Below are 19,115 nucleotides of genomic sequence, written 5' to 3'. Positions count from 1 at the left end.
CCCTTTGCAATGTCATTCCCAAAATCATGTGATCTTGGCACATTCTCATAATATAATGATTTCGATAATTGCTCCTTAATCCAATTTAAATGACTACAACCATTGTCATATTCTTATAAGACATACTTCAGAAATAACTATTCTCATTTTAAATATAATGTAATTTTTTTGTTTTATTTTTTCTTTTACCCCTAGTTTTACAGGTAATAGCTTCCCCGATATTTCTGTTAACTCATAGAATGTTCATAAAAGTTTACGTTGGTCAAATTTTACTTTCTTTCTCTACATTTGATATTACATTTTAATTTGGAAAAGATATGACCAATTCTCTTCTTCAAGCGTTTGCACAAGTTTTAAGATTCAGTGGTGTGTGGGGAAAAAAAACTACATCATTTGTAGTCCTGTCACAATTTCGCGATACTTGCTGTTCTAAATCTCGCGTGAAGCAGTAGCTACTGTTGTTTGAAAAATGGCGACAGAAGGCGAGGGAGATAGTGCGCCTTTAGTTGAAACTGAGGCTGGAGAGGGGTAAGCACAAAGAATAAGCTAGCTGTTTCATTACGCCTGTTGCTATAAATTCATAGAATTTATTTTTCGTTCACATAGCGGACACGCGAAAATAATCAATGGCGGTTTCCTAACTTCCGACCTGCATCGGGGCTCTGCTTGGTAGCTATTCATTGAATGAAAACAGCATTCATTAGCTAGACTAGCAAACGACGTTACAAGTTAAGCTAACGTAGGGCTAGCTAGCTTCTTTGCGGTTTGTTTATAGCAAATAGATATCTATCGATATGTCTTAAAAGCATCGTATTCCAACCGTACATGTTAAATTGTGTTGATACTTGGTGTTCCCTTGTGTACATTCATATTTCTTGGGAAGCCACAGCTAATGTTGAGAACTTGGTAATAATAATAATGGCTCTGTTAATTTAGTCGCTACTGTACTGTAACAGTGTTGCTTATAATTTTCGTGCAAATGGGTAATGCAAACACTTTATCGTAATTTCCCAAATAGCAATGTTAACGAGCAAGCTAAATGACGTTTCTTATTTCAGTGATGCAGCATTTGGAGACTTGACAACCAACATGGACACAGAATCCTCAAATGGCAAAGAAGCTATGGTATTTAGCCAAAATATGAGCAGTGACATTTTCTCTCACACCATTCATCCTTTTTTAACGGACGTTGTATTTCACTGTACAGTGCCGTGATAAAGTATTTGCTGTGCAAAAATGTAGCATTTCACAGTAATCCCAAAGTGGCCGAAGTCAAACGTGGTGTTGGTAGTGAATGTGATGGTGTAGGGATGCTTTGCTGCGTCAGGAACTGGACGACTTGCCGTTATTGAAGGAACCATGAATTCTGCTCTGTACCAGAACATTTTTAAGGAGAATATCCTGTCGTCTGTAAACTGAAGCATAATTGGGTTAAGCAGCAAGACAATTATCTAAAACACAAAAGGAAGTCCTCGTCTGAATGGTTGAAAAGAAACTAAATTAATGTCTTGGAGGGGCCTACTCAAAGTTCTGACTTGAACCCAATTGAGATGCTGAGGCAGGACCTGATACCAACTGTGCACGCTCGGAAACTCGACTAATTTGACTGAATTAAAGCTGTTCTGCAAAGAATGGGCTCAGATTAATCCACAGCGACGTGAAAAACTGATGCCAAATTATAGGAAGTTGCAGTTATTGCTGCTGAAGTTGGTGCAGCCAAGTTTAAGGGCGCAGTTACTTTTTCACATTGGTGATATGGCCGTTTGATAACTTTTTTCATTGCATAAATTAAAAAGGTTCTTTTTGTCTAATATTACATTTTGTCTAAAGTGAAACCAGTGTGACAATTATGCAATAATAGTGGAAATCAGGTAGGGTAGTAAATACTTTTTTATGGCACTGTAAAAAATAAAATTAATTTAAAATGAATTAACATTTATGGCCTTGATATTTCATGTCTTAAAGATGGAATAGTATTCTATCTAATAGAATGGGCATTGGGTTTTATGTAGAACTCAGTGGAGTGACAGAATATTTCCCCGACTATGTACAGGACACCGCTGGAGAAGGGTCGGAAGCAGCAGATGCTCAGACCGCTTCGGGGGACGAGGACAACGGACGGCAGCTTGGGGAGGTGGAGCTGCAGTGTGCGCTCTGTATGAAGTGGTTCACCGCCGACACGTTTGGAATCGACACGTCGTAAGTACCCACCCCCTCTGTGGCTTTCTGTCCACGGGCATTATGGGAAGTTTGCGTAGAACGGATGGAAATATAACGTCTGATGAAGCTGCTTCGTGTAGTCCATGTTTATTCAGCTGCTGGCGATTATATCCCTTCTCCTTTTTTTTCCTGCAGAACTTGTCTTGCATTCATGACCAACTATGTGTTTCACTGCAATGTGTGCCATCACAGTGGCAACACCTACTTCCTGAGGAAACAAGCCAGTAAGTAATACAAAAAAAAATCTGGATGTATTGAATGACATATCTTGGAAACGCATCAAGGTTGTCAGATATCTATACCCGTAGAGGACATCAGATTTCTGTGCTGTCTTAAATTTCTATATACATTAGCTTGGTTGTTTCCCGAAAATGAAGAAGGCCTATCTGGCAACCTTGGTTTTGATCTGAATATGCCCTGATATCTGCCTAGAAGAAAGTCCTAAATGTTGATACTGTACAACTGGTCATTAAAAAAAAAAAACATTTGTGGCAGATTGAGAGTTCAAAGACAATGCAATGGCAATGAGTCAGACTTGCATCACATTAAAATCTGTTTAAGCTTGAAATGTAATAACTTGGGTGGGGGTTCCTGGATCAGAACCGTTATAGAGAATCACTTTTCCCCCCCAGATTTGAAGGAGATGTGCCTCACTGCTCTGGCTAACCTGACATGGCGGTCTCGGACTCAGGACGAGCACCCAAAGACCATGTTCTCCAAAGACAAGGTGAGCGTGTGGTGTCAAGGACACGGTTTTCTTTAAGTTTACACTCTCGTTTTTAAATCAGGTTTTTACGGGATCTGTCACTGTTCCTGTGAGAGGCTGTATTTACCCTGCTTCCACTCCCCCACAAAATTGTAGACCCTAGTTGAATTGACGTTAATGAAATGTGCACAGACTCATTGATGTTACACATTTCCTAGTAAAATGTTGAAATTTTGTTGTGTCTAATCGACTGCTGCTTTCTTGGCCAGGTCTCTCTTGAAAAAGAGATTTCTAATCTTAGTGAGACTAACCTGGTTAAATAAAGGTTAAATAAAAAAATCCCCAAAATTTAATAAAATAAAAAAAGTAATTGTGTAAGTGTCCCATTAGCGGGCTTCTGAGGAAGTTTGTGTGTTGAATTCCCTCCCCTCTAGGACATTATCCCGTTCATTGATAAGTACTGGGAGTGCATGACCACCAGGCAGAGACCTGGGAAACTGACCTGGCCAAATAACATTGTGAAGACCATGGTGAGCTCCTCTACCCATACTGTTTGCTGTCTGACAAGTTTTTTATTTTAGCAACGAAACGCCTGTGCTGAAGTGCATCTGCTGCATGTCTGATTTCAGAGCAAAGAGCGGGATGTTTTTTTGGTTAAAGAGCACCCTGATCCCGGAAGCAAGGACGCGGAAGAGGACTACCCCAAGTTTGGACTCCTTGACCAGGTAGCACCCCAAAACAAACACATTTTGCTCTTTGTCTTTGTAAAACTTTGGCGTTGAAATTGTTTCTCATGTATAAATGGTAGATGTCCTCTTCCTACATTATCACAAACAGTTTTTGTTTTTGGCTCAATTCATGCACAGTCTACAGTGTCTGAAGGTCACCTTTCATGTTATTTTGAAATTTATTATAAATCTTTAGCTTTGCCTGGCCTGGGAAGAAAAAGAAAATCTGGTATATTTCAGTATAGAACTTAGTGGTTATTTACGTGATGACAAAGCTCAAAATTGTTCAGCTTTTTAAAGAAATTTTTATATTTATGTGGGTGGTGTCTTTCCCTCTTGCGATGTCATTTGCAGGATCTCGCCAATATTGGACCCTCTTACGACAATCAGAAACAAACAACTTCTGTCGCAACTCCGGGTGGACTGAACGGTAAGGCCTCTGTTTTACACTCCCTACTCCAACACCACTTTTATTCAATGTAACTTTATGGATGCTCGCATTTACCTGTGTTCAAGTGTGCACATTCGGATCATGCATGGAACTTTTTTCTGTGATTGTAAGAGTCCGTATATGTAGACTGGATGACTCTTGAGCTCAGTTCAGACCAAAGGTTCACAAAACCATTTTAGAGTGTCGTAGCAGTGTGAACTACCCGTCTCAAAAAGTCTGATCCCATCGCTTGCCTTTGCAATTCAACGATTCAACTTGTCTAATCACAGGTGGCGAGTATTGGAATGTTGCAAGGAGTTAGCAGTTGCGGCTTCTCGCATTGCTAATCTTTTGTCTGAACTGGACTTTAAAGTGTCTTATTATAGCTTGTGGGCAACCGCTACTACATTTTAAGGAGAGTTGCCACAAGCATCTTTTATTAATGAACCATGAGAGAAACTTTAGGCCTTTAATCGAGACGAGTGTTTGGTTATGGTTCAAAACGAAGCGGCCAATACAGTTTCATATTGTGCAGCATGGGAACACAATCCTGTAGACCATTTACTCTCCCTAACTCCTAGTTAACACCACAGTGTTACCTTTGTTGTGCATTGTGCTCTTAATGACAAATTATTATGATTACTTTAGGTGTTCAGTGTTTGATATCAGTGTTTGGAAATATCTAATTGCATTAATGATGGCTGCCCTAAACAGCTGTACGTTGTGTTCCAGGTGGATCAGCCTTTGCAGGTGAATATACAGTGTTTTAGCTACTGGACCTTAAGGCCATTTTATGCTCCAGAAGTCGCTTGTGTCTTTTTAATTTAGCGGTTGATTGTGATTTAATTTTGCTTGCCTTTCCTGGGCTTGGTCACCCCTGAGCCTCCCCAGTGCCCACACTAATCCCTGTGTCTCTGTTTGCTGCCTTCTATTGCTGCTGCTGCTAAACACAAACACACACACAGACACACGCACACACACACACAGTCACACACAGACTCGCACACACACACAGTCACACGCACACAGACACACACACACACACACACACACGCCTGCATGCTTGCATGCACGCACGCGCACATACACACAAGCACACATACACACACGCACACGCGCACACACACACACACACACACAGTATCAGTGACTCCAAACTTTCCGCATTCCACGCCAGAAATCAATGCACTTGATTGGCTCGTTTGAGCCCCAGAAATTAAACGGAGCTGAACTGCTTATAGGTTTTGGCACTTCATTTACTGGCAAGTGGAAACAGGAGGGCCTTCAATATTAACCTTTAGAAATGTTAAATGGTTATAAATCTTAAATGTATCTTTCCGGCCATCTGTGGGTTAAATGTACTCCGTTAAAAAAAAAAAAAAAACAATGAAATGCAATTATCTGCTCAGGTGATAATTTGTTAATTGGGCAGAATTACCAAATAGCTGAGGAATAAGAAGTTTAAAGGTGTGGTGTTGGCCTTCCCTCTTTCAAACTTGCCAGACTTGACTAGTGCTCCATTTGTGTTATTTTTCTTCCTCTGTTATTTTAGTTTGTGGATTTTCATTTTTCAGGAACTCACTGCTTAATGTTTTAAGTATTGTTATCAAGGATAAGACTTTTTCTCCCATAGGTATCTTGTGCATTTTAAAGTCTTTAAACATTTTTTTGGCCACTTTACATCATTAACACTGAAGTTCTGGCTGTCTTTCAGCCATAGTAGTTAATTTTTTCTCTATCTGTATATTTGATATAAATATATGCAAATGAAATAAATGTTTAAAAGATATTCAAATACAGTTCTATGCATCATAATATGTGTTACCATGATGTGCTAACATATAAATCAATTCATATAATTAATTTGGATCGTGGGTTTTGGTGAAATGGAATCTGATCGAAACTGTAATCCATGAACTAAAATGCCGATTGCAGTAATAACCTGGTAATGTGGCCTGTGTTCTTGTTCTGTGGGTTGGCTTTCAGTCTGTGACCCAGCGTCCACATGCACACGTATGTTCATAAATCCTGGATTCTTTGCCCTTGTCTTCTACTCTGTCTGAGTTTGCTGTCCCCCCCCCCCCCCCCCCAAACCTGTAACCCTTTCCCCAACTGAATGGGTTTACCCAGAGTCAGCTGCATGTTGTTTTACAGTGGTTGGGAAGCCCATTGCATATGGCTCTGTTTTTTGTCTAGCGGGTATTGGGTTTGACAATGAATCGTGTTGCCACCCTCTGTCAGTTTAAATACAGGAAGGGTGGAATAAAACTAATCAAATGTATTGAAAATTCAATTTTCAAAAAAAGCAGATTTCTCTGTTCACAGGGATTAACTGTTAGACTTGATTACAACCTACTGTGCTTGAAATTGCAACCAGAAATGTAATTTGAATCAAAATCCTTTATTTTGCACTTGTGTGACATACGCAGACCAGCGAGTAAAGATGAATACTGTTCTGCTACACACTCGGTGTGTGCTTTCTCTTGCATACATGGCTGCGTGTGTGCACATCTGTGTTTGCAGCTTGGGCTGTGTGCGTGCGTCTGTGTGTGAGACTCGTGTGTGTGTTTGCAGCTTGGGCTGTGTGTGTGTGCGTGCGTGTGTGCGTGCGTTCACATTGCCTGTGGTCTGGGGCCCACCTGCTGAACTGTGTCTGTATGAAAGGTGCTCTGGCTCCTGGCGGGACGGGGAAAGGCCGTGGAGCCAAACGCAAGCAGCAGCAGCAGGAGGGGGGCACGACGGGCGCCGCCAAGAGAACTCGCAGGTAGGCCTGTCTGGGACCCCTCCCCCCCACTGCACCCCTGGGGATGGAGCTTACCTGCCTGATGTCTCATAGATATTATTAGACTTGGGCTTAATAGTCTGCAGCCTGATTTTTGAACAAATGAATGAGATATGATGCATAAGCTTTTCCAGATTCTGTTGTATGTGAATTTTAAATGTGCAGTCAGTCCATAATGAGTTAACATTGCTTCATGCTGGCTTTTACCTCTCAGTGCTCGGGACGTTTGCTCATCTGTCTGTCTTCCGCAGCGACCCGCTCTTTTCTGCCCAGCGTCTGCCCCCCCATGGGTACCCCCTGGAGCACCCCTTCAACAAGGACGGCTACCGCTACATCCTGGCGGAACCAGACCCCCACGCGCCGGACCCAGAGAAGCTGGAGCTGGACTGCTGGGCGGGGAAGCCCATTCCTGGGGACCTGTACCGAGCCTGCCTGTACGAGAGAGTCCTGCTGGCCCTGCATGACCGAGGTATGCACACACACACACACGCACACACATATACACACACACACACACACCCCCATACTGTTTTCTGCAAGTAGAGGAGCCTACTCTTGAAAGGGCCATCTTCTGAAAATGCCACGTAACCAAATAGGAGAATAAAAGATGAAAGACCTTGCTGGCTGACTGTTAAAATCTTTAAAAATGGTATTTAAACAATGACTTATTAAACCCTCTTGCTGAATAAAATGGAGAGAAGAGAGGAGAGCATGAATGTTTCCATCTGTGACCACGTTAGAGGAAGAGGTGTCTCAACTTGTGGTCTGTGTGTGTGTGTGTGTGTGTGTGTGTGTGTTTGGTGCACAGCTCCCCAGCTGAAGATTTCGGATGACCGTCTGACAGTCACTGGGGAGAAGGGCTACTCCATGGTGCGGGCGTCCCACGGAGTGAGGAAGGGCTCCTGGTATTTTGAGGTGTCCATCGACGAGATGCCCCCCGATACAGCCGCCAGGCTGGGCTGGTCCCAGCCTCTAGGTCAGCGGCTCCCCGTCTGAAAGCACACACCGTCACCCAGGCTGTATGCACAGTAATGATTCAAAAAATGATAATAATAAAATAAACTAAAATTTACTTGAACACATGTAGAATACAATGGCTGGTATGAAAAATACAAGCATTTAAAACTAGAAGCCAGTCACCTTGCACATCTTGTCGTATCTTGCATTGCTATGCAGAAATAATAGCTTATCGTTTCTAATCGTGAAATGCTGTAGAATGGGCGGATGCTTCCGGAAAGGGGAGTGCCTGTTTGCTGATGGAGCTCTCTGTGGTCACAGGTAACCTGCAGGCCCCGCTGGGCTACGATAAGTTCAGCTACTCCTGGCGCAGTAAGAAGGGAACCCGCTTCCACCAGTCCGTAGGGAAGCACTACTCGGACGGCTACGGGCAGGGGGACATCCTGGGCTTCTTCATCGAGCTCCCGGAGAACACTGAGACCGCCAAGGCCCTGCCCGACACCTACAAGGACAAGGTATTACAGTCGCTTTGGCTAGGAGAGGTGCTATACAGATGCTAAGGCGGAGTCATTCATTTTGTCCCCAAACCTTTCAATTTGAACCAGTGATCCAAAAAATAGCACATCATGTCCTTGGCATTTGAGGTATGTCCAAGAACAGCGGTTTAAGTGGAGCTTCTGGGTGGCCCGTCCTGTTTAAGTATATAGCCCGGCCCCATGGTCTGGTGTGGAGTCCAGTCCGGCTCACGCCTGACTTGCAAACTGCAGTGTGATGAGAAGCGGTGGCTGACATGTTTCAGAGGAGAGCACAGGCTTTCATGTCCTCTCCTTAATTAATAGTGGAAGTTGCTGTATTGAGTGCTGATGAATATGATGTTATTTACTGAATTTGGGAAGAAAAGACAGGAACATTGAAAAAAAAATTAATGGTTAAAATGAATAATGCAGTCTTTCTAATAGGACATTTTTCCATTCACTCCCGTTGATGTTATTGTACCAACAGGCACTGATTAAGTTCAAAAGCTACCTGTATTTCGAAGAGAAGGACTATGTGGACAAGGCAGAGAAAAGCCTTAAAGCTGTGAACCCCAGCAGAGTAAGTATCTCCCACCTGCAGCATCTCCTTCATCTCAGTTACTCCGCTGCTCCTGTCCCTGAAGGCCATTCCAGATCCGAAGCCACCAGCTGACCAGGTTGTTTTAGATCTCCAGTGTGAAATTAGCTTTAGAATGTCTGCTGATGTCACTGAGATCCAGCACCTCAAGTCTTGATTCCAGAGTTGGTCTAAAAGGATCTGCTCAACCAATTCAGGACTCCTTATTTCAGAAACGGTAGTTTGATTTGTCAGCCTTGATATTGACGTTTTAGTAGTTTTACTTGGTAACATTGAGTGTCGTTTTGAAGACTCTAGTTGTTTTCTGCTCTCGCAGTTTTGTTCTTAAGACTAGCACATCATACCGTATGTGCATTTAAAGCTGCGCTAGCATTTCTCACGCTGGGATAAACTGCTACAGTGTATGCGCATACATGCCATTGCCACAGTCCATTCAGATTTTTCGAATAGACAGAGGCGTTAACAATTTTTCTGTGCTGTGGCTAGGAGTCGACCTTGCTAAGAACGTCATTGTGATAATGTTGATGTAAAATCCAGATTACCTGATTTTTTAATCTCTCTCTTTCTCGGTTTCTTTCCTCTCAGATGATATTTTATAAGAATGGCGTGAACCAGGGTCTGGCCTACGAGAAGCTGTTTGAGGGAATGTACTTCCCCGCCATCTCTCTCTACAGGGGCTGCACGGTGAGTCCCCAAACAGCCAGTCTGGTCCCCCCAGAAAACTTTCACAATCCTTCCGAGTCCATGACCCACTTAATGAGCTTATCCTGTGACTCAGCCCTTATCGAAATGGCCTCCGGTATCCAGCCCTGTCAAAAAAACTGCATATGCACTGGTAACCGTTCTTGTAACAGGTGGAGTATTTCATTTGACTGATGCTCAACGAAAAGTGCTTTACAAAAAAAGCGAGGTACTTTTTTTTGTGTCGTTCCGTGACTCGCTCCGTCCCTTCCCATGACCCATCGGTGGACCCCACGCCGCAGTCTGGGAATCGCTGTGGTAGTTCCTCCGTGGAGGCCAAGTTGGGGGAGTTTAAAAAAACGGTCTGATCTCCAAGTTCCCATAATGCAACAGTGTTTACAGTTGAATTACATGATATCTCTTGATGACTCTTCCTTGCGATTAGCGCACGGGCGCTAGGTTTCCCGTTGCTGTTCAGCGGTCCGGTGGTGGTGGGGGGGGGGTGCTGACGCTAGCCGCGGGCCGCTGCTCTTGATTATTACCAGTCCTCCGGCTCTCAGGTCGAGCGGGTGCAAGTAATGACAGCCGTGCTTTTTAAGCGGGGTGCGCTGGACCTCCCTGACCACGGTCGCCGCTGACGTCGCGGGACGTCACTGCGGTTACACTTGGGCGGTGGGGAATGCAGGCCTGGGGTCTGTCAGCCGTGCGCTCAGCTGCACAGGGAGGGAGAGGCCGAAGCGCTCCAGGCTGTTCCCAATCCTCTAAATCTCCCGTTTCCTCTGCAGGGTTATTACTGAAACTTTAGGCAATCCCTCCCAGCACCGTAGGGGAAGAAATATCAGCTTGTTGCATTCAGCTGAAAAGAATTTGCCATGGATGTCTGCAGTGTTGTTTCAGGATGTACTTTAAAAAATAAATTTAAAAAATTGAAAATGTTCCTCTCCGCTCTGAATATTTTATTATTCATTTTGTGAAGTTTATTTGTGTAGCATGGTTTAAATTGGCGTGAATCATCTTTTAATATGTCAGTGTAATCTTTCAACATACCATAACAAATCAAAACCTTTTTTTTTTGTAGGTGTCGGTAAACTTTGGACCACAATTCAAATACCCTCCTAAGGATATCAAGTACCAACCAGTGAGTACTCTTCAAATAAAATAATAATCTGTTCATAGCTCTTCTGTCATTAATATAGAAAGCGTGGCTCAGTAAATTAGATTTTGACGGATATACCACCCTTCCTTCTGTTTCTTATCAGTTTATGGACTTTTATTTTGAAAATTAGTTTCTATTGTCTGTAGTGCACTTGGTTAAAATATCCTAGGTAAATGAATAGTCTGGTGACTGTGCTTCTGAGCAATATTACTGCAGAACTGAAAATCTTTTCTCTTTCCCCCCCCCCCCCCGTCTTCAGATGAGTGACATGGGCTGGGGGGCCGTGATAGAGCACACGCTAGCGGACATGCTGTACCACGTGGAGACTGAGGTGGATGGCCGTCGCAGCCCCCCTTGGGAGGGCTAACCCCCCCACCCCATCAACATTACTGTCCCCCAGAACCCAATTTGCCTCATGCCACACAGTCAGGGCTAAATCCTCCACATCCCATTTGAAACGTAAGAACCTGCAACCCAACCATATTGATCATGATCAAGGTGAATCGGGTCCCATAGAACTCACTGATTTACACTATGTGGCTTACAGTACATAGTTTGTACATTTGACTTTCCTGTAGTAGCCTAAGACCGCTTGGGACTTCAGAGAACAGTTATTCCTGCGTATGAATAATTATAAATGTCTCCATGGCACTCCCTGTCAGTGACTTGGTGAGCTAATTATATTGTGCCTATGTTTTTCATTGGAAATGACACAAGTCCACGAAGGGAAGTTTTTGAGCTCAACATGCAGCGCTTTGTGACCCACTTCTCTTCCCATATTGTACTGGGGCTGTTTAGACCAACTAGACAGCATTCATTTCCGAGTAAACCGTCATGCCTCTTAGGAAGATATGATGTGTCTGAGTGTAACGTGTGCACTTCGCCTGGCTTAAGGCCCATTGTGTACATCAGAGCTCAAAATGGGCAGTTCTGATCGGAGGGAAGTGACTGGGAGCTGTAGTTCTTTTCACTGGTGTGAATAGCCAATCACCTGCTAGCTCTGACTGCTCATCAGTCCTGGGGAAAGGCCCCCTTACCACGCCACTCAGCCCATTCCAGTCTGTTCAGCCAGTATTTCCACACAGTCGTATTAAACGGTCAGAGATATGTACATTCATACTGCATGTGCCAGCTTAGACGATTTTTACCCCCTCGCTTGACTAGCCAGTGAAGTTAATGAGCCCTGTCATCATTGCAATTTCTGTAAAATATTTTTTTTTATTATTTTGTATTGAAACTGATTTTAAATAAAAGTTTAAGTGGTGCTTTTGTCTTCTGTGAAGTCATCAGAGAATCCCTTTGATGCTTCCTTGTGGTGAAATCAATCTCCATACAGGTTATGGAAAGCTACAGTAGATAAAGTTACATTTTTTAACATAAGCCAAGTAAGATAACGTTATGTTGTACCATGACTTAGAAGGTGTAATCCTGATATGAATTGTATTAATCATTTTGATCACATCACATAAAGATGATCTTTAATGCAAGCATTAAACAATTTTCAAGAAACATACAGTTTTAATTCACAATAAATACAAAATCAACATGTGCATGTATGTGAATTGATGCTGTATCATGGCAGTATGTATAGGCTATAATGTTACATGGACAAGACTCAAATTATGCTGATTTAATTCCGTCCAGGCTGATACTGTCTCTACAGCAGGTACATTGAATGCACAACATAAATGGCTGAGTGCAGTCCTTTATGGTGTACAGTGGTATTCAAAAGTATGGGCACTTTTTTATTTTCCAAGTGGAAAAACCTTAATCATGATACATTTCTTAAAATTTTAGTGCACATGTACTATTTTATTATACACTCAAACTTCTGCATTCCATTGTACGTGTATTTGTGTTTCGGCAAAGCCAAAGGCACCACTTTTCTAGTGGTTCCTATTTTTTGCTTGATTGAACCTGAGCTGGTAAAACATAATTTTTTTGGGTATCTTGCGTGTTGAGCGGATAACTTTGGACAGAAGCATAAATTATATCAAATTATTTGTTATCTTTCTTTGGATTAAATGTAGGGAAGGTCAGTGCTGGGTGTACTGACTGGTAGTCTCACCTGGCTTACTGTTTTCTCATATATATAAATCAACACCGGTTCACTGTGATAAGAAACGTTCCACAGACATTGCAATTGTCATAATTTATTTGCCGAGCCAGGGTGATTTACAGCAGTGTTCTTTTACAATAAATACGGGCAACAAAATACAAAATACAAAGTGCAAATTCTACTTAGAAGGGGGTAGAATTAGATCTAAGCAATCTTCCAGTCCTCAAGCAGATTTGTGCTAGGTGAGGCACATGTACACTGAGCTATGTATGACTAGTAATGCTAACATCAATGTTGCTGAGCACTCTGGGAAATTGAGTTTTCTTCAGGTCGTGGAATATCATTAGTCCCAGCACCAGAGAGCGGGTGTGCAGCAGTGGGAGATGAGAAATGATCCTGGTTACAATGCATGACCGTATTTAATATTTGTGTTGCAGTATTGCAGAAAGTAGCTCTGGTTTTGCTTGATAGACATCGGAAGCGCCCTGCTCTCCTGAAACGGGCAGAACCGGCGAATCAGAGCCTCGACGTGGAAGGGGCCTGTTTCTGTGTGGTGTAGACAGGAGCGTTGACAGTAGCTGCTGGGAAGGGTGTGGTCCTCAGTGTGCACGTGCCTCATGGGGTGGGGAGGGGGGGCAGGGCTGTGACATCAGCAAGCCTGTGCTGCCTCCATGCTGTAGCCAGCTGCCATCCTCTGCCTCAGGTGCTGCGCGAAGTCCACCTGCGTCTGGGACAGCACCCTGTTGATTATGGTCTTCGGTATCCACCCCTGAGAGGCAGGCACAGACAAAAATTAGACTCCATTAGTTACTTCAGTTCAATAATTCGGGAGGAATTCTATGCACATTTCCGGTAATATCCCTCAATAATGAGGGTATCATTATTATGTTTCTAAGTTAAAGTCTTTTTGAACTCCTTTTTAAATGCCACTTTTTCAAGAAGCACCTGATTGGAGCAGACTTAAAAACCACAGAATAACTCGCACTTTAATCACAGAACGCTATCTTGTTGCATTGTGCCCTCATAACAATCATAATAAACAGCATACAGTAATGATCCTAAACTAATGTTACCTTTAGGTCTATACTGAGCAACCAGGTGAATTTGGTTTTATCTGGGTCTTCGGAACTGGGTCGCATAACGATGCACGTTGGCCCGTTCTCTGCTCTGTAAAGGGAGACAGTGGAGCATGTGATGTCAGTGCTAGTGTGAACCCTATGGAGAAAGTGTTATCACTGAAGGAAAACTCATTTATGTCTGGGAACATTTTAAGCGCAGTTAAGTAGTGAGTTCAGTAGTAGTAATAATATAGTCATATGCATTCCACAAGTAGTGAGTTCAGTAGTAGTAATAATATAGTCATACACGCATGCTACAAGTTGTGAGTTCAGTAGTAGTAATAATATAGTCAGACATGCATGCTACTAGTTGTGAGTTCAGCAGCGATAATAATAGCAGTAGTAATGATCCTGTCTGGCCTACCGGACGAAGCCCTTCTGTTCTGGCATGCCGGCGTAGTGCGTGGACATCCCCGCCAGGAAGCAGGTGGAGCCCCTGCGCTTGGCGCAGCGCACGCTCACGAAGTCCCGCGGCCCGACCACATTCCCCGGGGTCTCCGCCGCCATCTCGTGGGTCACCATGGTGTCCTGGCCAATCCTCTGCAGAATCTGGGGGGGGAGCCAGTCGGGAAGGCCGTTAATGAAAATACCTGAACCGTGCCAGTGTGCTGGCCTTTGGGTCTCAGCAGCTGGTTACTATTCCGATACCGTTTGATGTCTGGCAAAAATAGGGCAACAGGTGATTGTAATGGGCCCAGATATGGATCCAACTATGTGAGGGAATTTGTATAGACGCGCACTTTTAAAAATACTGCAACTGGTCTCACATTGAACAAGCCTGGTTTGCTTTGTCTGTCTGTGTGTGTGTGCGTGTGTGCATGTGTTTAGAGAGAAATATAGATTTGTGTGTTATGATAAATAAATCTGAAGTTATGCACTGCTATTTTCTATGACCTTTAAAACGAGACTACAGAATTGCAAAGTCAACTTTGTGCAACAGCTACTGAAAAAAGACCGCAGAGCTCATCTGATCCGTGCTTAAAATTGCTAGCGTACAAGATGCACGCAGCGTGCAGGAGCCACCCCCTTCTGACCCTCTTACCTTAATCTGCTTCACGTTGGGGTTCCACTCGCCCATCTGCTCCATGTTATCCACCAGCTCCCCGTACAGGTTGTCAGGTCGCTGGTCCAGTAAGACCTCCAGTTTGAACACTTTCCCAATGTCTGGCAACACCTTGCTCAGCACCTTGTCTCCATTGGCCTGCGATTAGAAGCGTAGGCTCTCAAGGTTTGCCACAAAAATCTGTTTTCATCGCTACAATTTCTACAATTATACATGTTCAGTTCTACAAAAAGATACAACGTGCAGTGATTCTGTTATGCTGTTACATTTGAAAATCGGTAGTTGTGTATTATGCATTGGAGATTTGAAATTATACAGTTGGCAGAAGTGCAGTCTTTAGACATCCGTTGGCATCCTCTGGTATGCCTCAAAGGCACACCCAAACCCCAAGGCTGTGCCAATGTACTTACTGCCACAATCTCCGTCTGCCAGCCATCCTGGTCACTGAGGATGCTGATTGACTTCTGGAGGGCTTCTTCCCCCTGTTTGATGTAGGACATGTCCGTTTCGCTGAAGGCCTTCTCCTCGATCCTGCTGCCTGTGTAAGCAAACAGACGCTGAATTTCTGTTTCGTAGGCCTGGGCATCATGACCAGAGGGAAAAGCAGCATAGACCATCTTCCCCGGTGAAGTAATCAGAGATCCAGTGAAGTTGTGAAGGGCTAAGCTCTATGTGTGTGTCAATGTGGGAGGATCTTAGGTGTCAGTCTTTATCGGTGTAAGCTACCATTGGCCACCCTGATGTAGCTGCGTGTTATCTGAGATGCGTCTCGGCCCTGTTGTTAAGAGGACACTACATGGAGGGTGTGTGTAGGGCCTTACTCAGTAGGGAGCTCCTCCTCCGGACCTGGCTGATCCAGCGGCTGGGCCCTGGGCCTGACAGCCTGCTCAGCTCATGGTTAATGGCAACCATGGCCGTCTTCCTCAGCCCTGCAAGGAAGCAGAGAATGTTCCAGAAAACATTTCATTTTCATGCTAACTATTTATTTTAAGTGGATAAAGCTCACGAAGCTCTTAAATATAATTACTAGAGTAAATCAAAAGCATACAAATAAAAATTAAAAGAAGTAGCATTAAAGCTAAAAAGCTATATTGTAGAAATAACTATTCGGTTTCTAATATTCTTATTTTTTGCTTAACAAGCTACCAACATATGCACAATATTTGTCAAGGCTACATGGACTTGCTGTAAAGTGCTCAATTATAATATTGATTTTAATATTTAAGGATGCTGCTTACCTGTCATGTTTCTTGCATGACGGTAGGAGATACCGGCGCACAGTTTGAAAGTTGCAGGCAACATGTCGTTCTAAGGCGCTTGATGAAGGAAATCTATGTTCGTGCTCCGAAGCCAGTCGAGATAATACTGTTGTGCTCCACGCGTCCGCGGCTATATAACCAGACTGCAAGGCCGCGCCGCTGTCACCTCGCAGATAAAGCAGCACATCATTCAACTGTAACGTCAACCCTGAGGCCAAGGATGTGAAGCGAACACGGCGAGCCTGTCTCCGGCTTCCATAAACACTCTGTTTCAGATAACGTCCAGTGCTTTCCGCGCTTTCCCCGCGGACGGTGACAGTACGCACTCGAGCCCATCCGCATAAGCTCAGCAGGCCAAAAATAAAGTCAGTCGGAATACATTGACTGAAGCTAGCGGAAACCCTAAAAACGCACCTCAAACACAACCAGCGCATTCGTTCGGTGGGCTTATCTTGACCGAATGCTTAATTCCTAAGGTTACCGTATACGCATTTCCTGAGTAACGGGAAAATGGTGAGGCGAGGGGGGAACGCTCCTCCATCAAGCAATCACGTATTTACAGTACAGTAAATTCCTTCTGCTGTGCTGGGATGTTCGGCTGCTTAGTGCGGTTTAGCGTAGCTTGGTACATAGCCTACTGTAAACCAATCAGATTAGATAAAGAAGTAGAAGGGGTTTTGGATTCCTCTTTGAACCATCGAGCAGCAGAGGCAAAACTAAAGCTGTTTTTCCTTCACAGAATTATATAAAATTGTTCATTGTTCAACGGTTATTATTTTTACGAGCAATCACTTGCATGCAGTATCTTTTGCAGGCGCTACACTGCCCCATCAGCTCATATGCAGAGTGGATCCCTTATTTTCAACATTGATTTACTAGGTTTAGGGTGCAGTAGGGGGATTTTAGTGAGTTGATCACACTCCAGGCTTCATTGCTGCTCCACTGCAGGAAGGGTGCGAGCTCCTGTACAGATAGAGCTGCTTGCCATTTCTTTGGGTGGAGTCACCATTGTGAAACAGTACAAGATGAGCCAGGGCACATTGAACCAACTGTCCTTTCCTGAATTCGCTGAACCTGCACGATGGGAACAAAATAAACCCTGGGGGTGAAAAATGCTTTAAAAGCTGTCAGGGCCATCTTTGCTCTTTGCATTCTGAATAAAAAAGTATATGTATAATGGTGACAATGGTGAATGTTAGGGAAGGCCTTGTTGGGCTGGTGCCTTTTGTATTGGTCAGTGTAATTTAATTTGAACCTTTTCTCATTTTTGTACTTGTTTTGTATTTGTTTCTTGTAGTTTTCAGGACGGTTCCCACTTCATGTTTTGGTGATGGACAGTAATAGCGCTACATGCTCCATGGTGTTACTTCACCCAGAAGCTGTACCTCAGGTCTGATCCTCCTTTGGTCTGTCTGATTCAGCAGTTAGTCTTCACCAATGGAAGACCAAAATTCTACACATAAAATAGAGCACATATCGACAGACAGCAGCCGCACTAGGCCGGTTTTCTTAGCTGAATGTCTCTTTGGCGATAGTTAGCATGATGTAGAGGTTTTTTATACAGATTTTATCCGACTGCTCATGGTACTTTTCACACTTCATTACAAAAACTCCTTTTATTGTGTGTGTGTGTGTATATATATATACTGTATGAATATATGGAATTCTACTGAAAATGTTGCAGAATAACATGATATATATATATACGTATATATATATATATATGATTTATGCATGAATTGCATAATGTTGATGTCACCATACAGTGGCATTGTGGTAAGTCAAGGTGAAACGTCTGTCAAACCTGGTCTGCATAAGCAGCTCAAACCGCCTGTGTTCTCGGCAAAATATTGTTTTAATGACTGTGCTGGAAAGTGACACTGAGATGTTCATCTTTTTCAAGAGCATGTTTACATCCTCTGGTCTTGAAGCTGCCAGATGTGTCATAATAAATTGTGCCTGCTGATTGGTCACCTTAACCCTTTTACCCCTCTGTCCCTGCTTCGCGATTCTTCATGGCATGAATTATTTCTTAAGCCTTAACCTTATCTGGCATGGCACAGACCAGTTTGAATTTGAACAGTCCGGTCTTGTGTTGCCTAGTAGATCCTCATCAGCTGCCTTGATCTGCTGCTTGCATTATATTGTATCATTCAGTTTCAAGTGTGTTCAGTTTCTTTGTTTGCACTTTTTATATTGAGTTAAAAAGCAAAGGTATTTAAGGTTTAGCTTAACCAGTGTTTTAAATGTTGTATCAGTCTGTGAGCGTAAGTGTAAGCATGTGAGTGAGTGCATTTTAATGTTTCATTGTGACATATGCACTTCATTCGTGAACTTTTGTTTTCACGTTATAGCATACCCCATGTGGCGTTTGTATTGTAGCGTATGCACGCAACATATTTTGCCATTATTACATGCATAGTACTGCTTTAGAACACTACTGGATAAAAGTCCATTCTCATCAAGGGAACAACTGAATACAGAAACATTCTTTGACATATTCAGTTAGCTGTACGATTGCATAAATGGCTTCAGATCCCATTCAGTGGTATGGGCAGTTCTGTAGCTTTGTCTGTGCATGCACGTGCAGGCATTCCTTATGTAGTAAATTTTTCATTTATGCAAAGACATGTATTTTGTAGTTCTCACTCCAAAACTAATACTCAGATTAATAGTTTCATAATAGTATAGCGTATGAACCTTTACAAAATTTGCTGGGACACTTTTGTCCTTGAAAAGCAAGCAAATGAATTCCACTTGGGCCCATTGTGATGGTTCCCACTCATTTGCAATATTCTGACCAGGATAGTATTTATTGCCAGAGGAAATGTATACATTTTTCT

The 19,115-nt window shown here is 43.2% G+C and overlaps 2 protein-coding genes across 5 annotated transcripts; one reads left to right on the top strand and one right to left on the bottom strand.

Annotated features, from left to right (window-relative positions):
• Window positions 1–378: 378 nt before the first annotated feature.
• On the top strand, window positions 379–12,038 carry ash2l (ash2 like, histone lysine methyltransferase complex subunit). 4 transcript variants are annotated; one of them, XM_064353847.1, is made up of 17 exons: window positions 379–528; window positions 1,059–1,125; window positions 2,054–2,199; window positions 2,356–2,444; window positions 2,853–2,947; window positions 3,361–3,456; window positions 3,556–3,651; window positions 4,009–4,084; window positions 4,799–4,834; window positions 6,749–6,848; window positions 7,118–7,335; window positions 7,675–7,842; window positions 8,145–8,338; window positions 8,826–8,918; window positions 9,522–9,620; window positions 10,696–10,755; window positions 11,033–12,038. In XM_064353847.1, the coding sequence occupies exons 1-17, from the start codon at window positions 470–472 to the stop codon at window positions 11,138–11,140; spliced, it is 1,800 nt and encodes a 599-aa protein (XP_064209917.1). In that variant the 5' UTR covers window positions 379–469; the 3' UTR covers window positions 11,141–12,038. The 4 variants fall into 4 exon arrangements, with proteins under 4 accessions (XP_064209917.1, XP_064209918.1, XP_064209919.1 ...); XM_064353848.1 differs by having other exon boundaries at window positions 380–528; window positions 4,817–4,834; XM_064353850.1 differs by lacking the exon at window positions 379–528 and adding an exon at window positions 600–669.
• Window positions 12,039–12,910: 872 nt separating this feature from the next.
• star (steroidogenic acute regulatory protein) lies at window positions 12,911–16,409 on the bottom strand. Its single transcript, XM_064353868.1, has 7 exons — window positions 16,252–16,409; window positions 15,835–15,942; window positions 15,424–15,551; window positions 14,993–15,151; window positions 14,315–14,499; window positions 13,906–13,999; window positions 12,911–13,601 (listed from the first exon to the last, which is right to left on the bottom strand). The coding sequence occupies exons 1-7, from the start codon at window positions 16,313–16,315 to the stop codon at window positions 13,482–13,484; spliced, it is 858 nt and encodes a 285-aa protein (XP_064209938.1). The 5' UTR covers window positions 16,316–16,409; the 3' UTR covers window positions 12,911–13,481.
• Window positions 16,410–19,115: the final 2,706 nt, after the last annotated feature.

This window comes from Anguilla rostrata, chromosome 10 (genome assembly GCF_018555375.3).
Source record: "Anguilla rostrata isolate EN2019 chromosome 10, ASM1855537v3, whole genome shotgun sequence".
Taxonomy (NCBI): domain Eukaryota; kingdom Metazoa; phylum Chordata; class Actinopteri; order Anguilliformes; family Anguillidae; genus Anguilla; species Anguilla rostrata.
Note: the sequence above shows the minus strand (reverse complement) of the source record. Positions and strands in the feature narration are given on the sequence as shown.